The sequence below is a fragment of the Topomyia yanbarensis genome, chromosome 2, assembly GCF_030247195.1.
Source record: "Topomyia yanbarensis strain Yona2022 chromosome 2, ASM3024719v1, whole genome shotgun sequence".
NCBI classification, from domain to species: Eukaryota; Metazoa; Arthropoda; class Insecta; order Diptera; family Culicidae; genus Topomyia; species Topomyia yanbarensis.
In genome coordinates this window covers 106515180-106522711 of record NC_080671.1, presented here as the reverse complement: position 1 = coordinate 106522711, position 7532 = coordinate 106515180, and the positions used below count along the sequence as shown (strand labels likewise).

General features: G+C 37.5%; 1 protein-coding gene across 10 annotated transcripts in view; it reads right to left on the bottom strand.

Moving 5' to 3' along the window:
* Positions 1-205: 205 nt before the first annotated feature.
* The window catches only part of LOC131679118 (uncharacterized), an 80971-nt gene continuing 73644 nt past the window's right edge, over positions 206-7532 (bottom strand). For all 10 annotated transcript variants that reach the window (XM_058959692.1, XM_058959690.1, XM_058959696.1 and 7 more), the window contains 4 exons: positions 3091-3248; positions 2685-2808; positions 718-2382; positions 206-276 (listed from right to left, as the gene is read on the bottom strand). In XM_058959692.1, coding sequence (XP_058815675.1) covers positions 986-2382; positions 2685-2808; positions 3091-3248 — 1679 coding nt within the window. In that variant the 3' untranslated portion in view covers positions 206-276; positions 718-985. The remainder of the gene's footprint in view (positions 277-717; positions 2383-2684; positions 2809-3090; positions 3249-7532) is intronic.

Below are 7532 nucleotides of genomic sequence, written 5' to 3'. Positions count from 1 at the left end.
ATGTTTACGTACCTAAACAATCAAAATAAAACATGTTTTGCAAAATTCACCACTTTGTGGAAAATGGGGGGAAGGGCACTTCAGAAACTTTTACTCAAATGTAAAACAACTAAAATGGCGCTGACAAGCTAACGCAAACGCAACTTATTACCTACACGAACTGAATGAAAAATGGAGTATTTATCAGAAACAAAAATATTTTATACTCACATGTCGCTAGGTATCGGCCTTCTTCCGTACGAAACAAGGGTATCTCTACTTGGGAATCGTTATGTTCTGGAAGTATGGTTATGGCGTTGGAAATATGTAATCATTAGTAGAGTAGAATAACACCGAAGAATTGAACTGTTCACGGCCGTGTTTTGCATGCAACATATGTGACGTTGTCAAAAGACAATGCAACTGAAGAACAAATCTATTACATGATTGTAACTACTGTACGAGGTACAAGCTGTTGGAAAGATTTTACATTCAGATTCAGAGAAGATAAACCAGACACCGTAGCTTTTCCCAGATTGAGGCAAAAGCTTTGTGCTAGCTTTTAGTTCGTGAAATCGCAAAATAATGTAAGGTATAGCCAACACGGAGCATACTGGAAGCATATGTCGCGTACATTTACATATAGAACACATATCATAGAAGAAACATATCACAGAGTGAGAGCACTGAAGAAGGGAACTGAAAAAACAACATCTAGATGAACATAATATTACTAACCCAGTAGCAGTCATTTCCATTTAAAATCTTTCCAACACCTTGTATTCTGTATTCTAACACCTACACACTACTTCGGCTCAGTTATCGAACCGAGGATCAATAGGTACACGAAATGTTCAGGAACTTATTAACGTGGATAATCCACACACTAACTACGTATGAAATTAATCTTAAAACATCGAGTAAAAGTATCTGCTGTTGCTGAAGCTACGTCTCTAAGAGTTGGTGAGGACGAACAGTGCGATGGTGGAGACTTGCGACTGGGCGTCTAGTGGGTTGGCGCCGCCTCCACCAAGCTATTCTTTTTCTTACGAAATATCCTCAGCAGTGTTGCCGCTATATGCAATGAGTTGGACATGGAGAGATCCTTCTCGAGGGCTACGATGTTCGTGATGGCACTGGTGAAGTTTTGGAAAATTTGCCACTCGCTCTGCGAAAGACTTCGCATATTGCTCATCCGGACAGTTTGTTGGTCGTCGGAGGTGAGCAAATGTAGCTCTCGCACTACGCACAGATGTCGAAGGTTTTCTCGTTCCTTGCGCAGATGAGGTAGTTCTAGTGATAGTGTAATCTTCAGACCAGTACCAAGGAAGGATGGTCGGGATACCAGATGGCCTAGGAAGTAACTGTGTTTGAACTGGATCTTGTCATCCAGGAAGTTCATGGCACGTCCAATTTTAGAATATGTGCTTCCTATGTTGGCAGGATTTTTCGAGCTAGTGCAGCACATTACTCGCAAATGTTCTTGTGCATTTATCCACGCAACAAGATCCTGATCGTGGCTAACGTAGACTCCTCTACCATATGGCCAGAATCTACCATTGATTGCAGTTGATTCCGCAGTTTGGTATGGATCCGAATGATCTAGCATCGGAATTAGTAGTCCTGTGGCAGCAAGAATTGTTCGAATCTCCGAAGGATTTTCCAGAATCTCGTTCATCGTATAGTAAGTTCCAAGTTCAGTCTCGCCAGTTGCATTGGCGAAGGCAAGGGACAGAATTTTTGCAGTCAAAATGCGTTCCACCCGTTCGAGATGTGCTATGCTTAGATTAAGTGGAAACTCGAATTCATCCAGGTTTCGAGCGCATTCAATAACTGCCCCGACGATGAACTTTCCGGAGGTATCCAGATTGAGTTGTATTTCATCAGGGTTCTCCCGGAGAATGTTGCCGTTACCTTCTCGGCGTTGTGTAGGTGACTCACTGATAGCGTATCTAGGGAAGAACTGCATAGCTGGATGGGGGACAAAGTCTTGCTGCAGATCCATGCAGTGCATGTCCTTTATTAGTGGTACTAGGAATTCTTGGAAAACTACAAACACATCGTAATCGGGTATCACAACACCAACGTTCAAATCCTCGTCTATCTTTTTCTCCTTTGTAGCCTTCTTCATTGCCGGCCAAATGACATCGAAAAGGTTATGGTCCAACTTGGTTTGACGTTTTTTCACTTTATCAAACACACTTCGCTTCAGAAACCTCGCCAAATAGGATGTGATTAATATTCTGAGTGATGAAGCACTACCGGGAACGCTATTCGTTGGAAGCTCTACCGATTTGATAAGGTCATCAATCGGTTCATGAATAATTTTGAAGCACCGCTCCAGTGTGGTCAATGTATCGACATCGTCCAACTCACGGCGTGCGCTGTGCTGATCATCTGGCACTACGGTGATGAATCCGTGACCCAATTCAAGGGATTAAGCGTGAATTTGGATGAAAATAAACAATGCAACCATGAGTTGGCGTTGGGAAGAACCATCTCTTTGCTCGCGACCAAAATGAAGATATCCGTGCTGTTTTACTATAGGAAAATCTTACAAAATCAAAACAACAAAAAGCAAAAATCTCTGCTCAAATGTGCCAGCAAAATTAATAAACCTAAAAGTGGATAGGTAGGACAGTTAGACAACACTTAGCATATCAGATCGAAGACACACATATCTAGAGTACACTGGAAATGTTTACCTTGATCATTTAGCATCTCATCGGCCAGATCCTCCTCAGCGCCATAGTCCTGCAGCAGCTGACGATGGGACAACAAATCCTTTGCCTGCTCGTAATCCAAGTAAAATTCAGCTGGATGATTCAACTGACCGAATTCAAATGGCATTCCAATGGTACGTTTGCGGGACGAGAGAAAGTGTCATTACATGTATGTGTAAGGCCCTGTATGTATTATTAGAACTACAACACTGTAAAATGCTTTTCGGATCAATAGCTAGTGCACCATCCGCGTACATAATTGATAGTTCCAACATTCTCCACAAGCAAAAAGTATGCACGTGCTACACGGTGTGGGAAAATACGACCCTCAGCTCTCGACAACGTGTAGTTTTCAATAATATATCGTGTGAAAAGTGCACCAACTTACGTTATCCTCGGCCTTCGGATTCGCTCCCAGGTGGGTCAGCAGGTTGTAAAAGTGGCCGTTATCTTTAAGTGTTGCCGCATAATGCAACGGATTTCGACCGTTATCATCGGTGGCACTGGTGGTTTCTGGGAAGCGGCCAGCTAAGTACCGCACAATACCTGAAATCGAGAGCAATAATAGACTATTTAATTGCCATTCTATAATCAATGGGAACAGTTTAATAGGTACTGTTAATATCCTGAATCTGTGACTGCTGCATGATTATTCTCCGCACTTCCGTTCGCAGACAAGTGCTGACAACTATTAACACACCCTCAATCGGTGGGGAAATCATCATGTCGAGTCGTGCCTTTTTTATACGTTATCACAGTGTGAGTAGCTATGATAGATAGATTGCGTCCAATGGAAGCGTCTTTTTACATTCTGATATTACTGATGGGCATTTGTATTGTCCAATCCGATGTATAATCATTAAATTATAATCGAACGTGAATATCCTTGACTTTTTTTCTTTCATGGAAGCGTGGAAGTAACCCCGCTCCTCCCAGGAAACCTTCTTTCAACTATTTTCAGATATGCTGGGAAATTCTTGCATCTGACGGGACAAACAATTATTTGTGTGTGCCCTACATAGTGACGTAGCCAAATATTTGGTTTAGGAGAGGATGGGCACGTAGCCAGACGGAGGGGGCTGGAAGGTTAAATTTATCAAATGTAAATTAAAAAACCTGTTTTAATCCACGTAGCGGTGTAATTGTGCCTTTCTCAATCACGAATACACTCAGGTTTTTTTTTACGCGGGGGTACAGGCCGCGTAAATAAAAACCGCGTAAATTTCAAAATCCGCGGAAATGAAAACCGCGTAAATTTCAAAATCCGCGTAAATGAAAACCGCGTAAATTCCAAAATCCGCGTAAATGAAAACCGCGTAAATTTCAAAAACCGCGTAAATGAAAACCGCGTAAATTTCAAAATCCGCGTAAAAAACCGCGCAAAAGAAACCGCCTAAAAAACTAGAGTGTACAAGGATTTCATCGTTGTTTATATTCATCGTAAACTTTCAATTGTACATATTACATTTTTATTATTCGTGACAAGACAACTATATATAAAAAAGAAACCAATATTCGAGTTCTACTATTTTGTAAAAGGGAAAGGGCCAAATCGAAAACTTGAACCATCACAACCAGTAATCGTCGACCTGAGATTTAGTTTAGTCATCTTGATCAACTGGTGAGTAAAAAATGGTAATGTTCGCAAAATGTGTAGGATTATTTAATCCCAAATGGTCTAAACACAGCCACGGTATTACGAAATTGAAAAAAATGCGAAATCGGCAAAGTCCCAAAAAGTCGATTCTTATCAAAAAAAAATTTTTTTTGAGATGGCATATAATCTCTACGTTTCATGCATTTTAAAGATGTTTGGCATCAAAAATACGATTTCTAAAATTTCATGGTCTCCCCCTTTTTATAAAAAAAATTGAGTTCCGGCTTATATGGGAATTTTATATGTGACCGGACGGTTTAGCCTATATTTCCGGAACCATATAAACGATTTGTACGAAATTTTATAGACATCTGTGGGGATAATATTGCTATAATTTGAGACTAAGTTTGTCAAAATCGGCCCATCCATTTTCGGGAAACTGATGTGAGTTTGTTCATTTTGAAAGTTGGCCGCTTTTCCCAGGCACTTCCGGATTCGTCTATGGTGGTTAATGTAGGCATCGAAAGTTCGGTTGGCCGTCAGTGACCTAGAACTGCAAATGTAAGTTGTTTGAGAGACATTGTAGCGAAATTTTTACCTTCAATCCGAGTATTTTTCTTTTGGACACTGAAGGTCTAACTTTTTTCTTTCAGAAGTTATGGACACTTTTCTTCTAGAAAATAGAATAATTCAAGGCTCATTACAGCTGATGCGGGCACCTAAAATTGAATACTGTTTTAACCACATGGAAGATCTTTTTAGTATATTTGAGCAAAAATTGGTGAATACGATATTTTGCAATTTAGATTTAAATTTTGTAGTTTAGCAAGTTCAACGCATTTACACACATATCGTTGTATTATGAAAAAGGCCGCTTTCAAGTATCATTATCTCATCGCAGCTAGCTTTGCATAAGTGGAACAACAGTCAAAAAATGTTTTCTTATTTTATTCGTTTTAAATAAAACTGTAGTCAATATGAATATTAGTCGAAGAGAGTTGATGAATTTGCTTATCGCTGGTAAAAAGACAAATGAACTGCTTAAGTTCATTACAAGTAGTATTTCAAATGTAAAATTGAAACTTGCTAGTGCTCGGAAGAAAATAAAAAACTTCATATTGGAATTTAGAAGGTTGTAGATTCGCAAATTGCAAATTCGTTTTGAGCCGGAAAATATTGTGTGGCTTGAAGGAAAGCTAAGATTCGAAGTCGAAGGTAAAGGACGAATGAGGGAACCATTCTCCGAAATATGTCGCAGAGCCAAAATAAAGCGATCAGGAAAGTTGTGCAATAAGTATTCCACGGTTTGTTGAATAAATTCTCCTTATATAAATCATAAATAGTTTTTATGGCCTAATTATTTTTAAACACATTCTGTACTTTCGCAAAGTATTGCTGATATGTAAGCAAAATTGAAAAGAAAATGCAAAGGTTTTAGGCAATACATACCTAAAAAGTCGTTTTAATTTACGTCTTCTGACCATAACATATAAGAGCATCGAAAATAACATAATTTTACGTTTCATTTTAATTTTACATGACGTAAATTTTCATAAATCACGTAACTTCACACCAAATATGGTGTCGGTTCTAAATGGTTAGAACTGTAATTTTATGTCACTAACCCTACGTTGAGTTTTTGAGGTAATTTTTCATTTAAGGGGGTGTTTACTCATAAAAAAGCGGAATTCTTAGTGGAAAATAGTAATTTTTATTTAAAATGAGTAAAAAACTCTTAATTGATAATTTATCTCAAGAACTCAACGTTAGGTATTTTTAACGTAGAATGTGTATGCAAAGTTTGAAAGAAATCGGTTAAGTAGTTTTGGAATGCCAGGTAACACCTAAAATCATGTTTTTCCAGAGACGTTCTACAAAAAGCTTCGTCGCCGAGTCGTTTGTCGATATTTTTGCATAAAAAAATTACAGCTTGTTGTTGAAATGATATACTATGATGTACAAAAGTTATGATCAATTCGCTTCACGCAAAGTTCTAAAAAAAATCGCAAAAGAAGTGTTTTTTTCTCGCTGAAACCCTTACTCCTTAATGCGTTGAATCTGCTAAACTATAAAATTTAAATCTAAATTACAAAATTTAAAAAAATGTCGTATAAGACAATTTTTGCTCAAATATAATAAAAAGTATGATCTTTCATGTGGTTAAAGCAGTATTCAATTTTAGGTGCCCGCATAAGCGATAATGAGCCTTGAAATAGAATATTTTTTAGACGAAAAGTGTCCATAACATTTAAAAGTAAAAAGTTAGACCGTCGGTGTCCAAGAGAAAAATACTCAGATTGAAAATTTTCTATAAGCTGTTCAAAGGTTGTTTTAACAAAAAGTAAAAAATACGAAAGTTATACTAAAAAACGCTTTTGATCCACCTAACAGTGTGATGATACATTTCTAATAGCTCTTATCGCTTTCTTCGGGTATTATATCGATTCAGAAAATTTAGAACTTGATGCTTCGCGATGTTTTCGATAACACATACTACGTGGGATTGTGGCAGGACTCAGAGAATCGATAAAATTAGCATAGGACAATATCAGTACAATAAATATGAAAGGTTAAACCAATTTAATGGAAAAGCGGAAAAATGGCCCATAAAATAGAAATGCAAACAAATTATTGCTAATGCTCCGGTGATAACATATATAAATTCTTCAATCATTGCATTGTGTAGGAAAACTGAATTTTTCTAAAGGGGTTATATATGTTGTGCTGAGTCAAAAAATTCGAAAAACAAATTTTCGAATAGATTTGAAGTTCATACTCAACAGCGTTTACTTAAATTCCCAACGCGGATGAGAACTAAGCACTGAAATTTCAGCTCTTGATATCTCGTTACCTCTGAAGTGCACGCGTGCATAGTTCAAACTTTACTTCGATATTGACTTTTTCTAATTACTTTCCAGTAGTACCTTTGAACTGAATTATTATCCCTAATCCTAATGCCACAGAACAAATAAAAACTCTCGAAACCCGTGAGGGAAAATCATGATCATTACTGGAATTTTCTTTTTCACGAAACTTTTCGATAACCTTCAGAGTTCTATTAAAAAATTTCAAATGCTTTATAATTTACATAATCGTATTAGGAACAGTTGTTTAAGAAGCTTTTGTAATATTGTGTAGGAAAAGCAGAAAATTTATGAACTTTCTCTATCTGCAACATATAAACCCTTAAGTATACCAATTAATTTAGGATACCCTTTTATCATAAACTATCG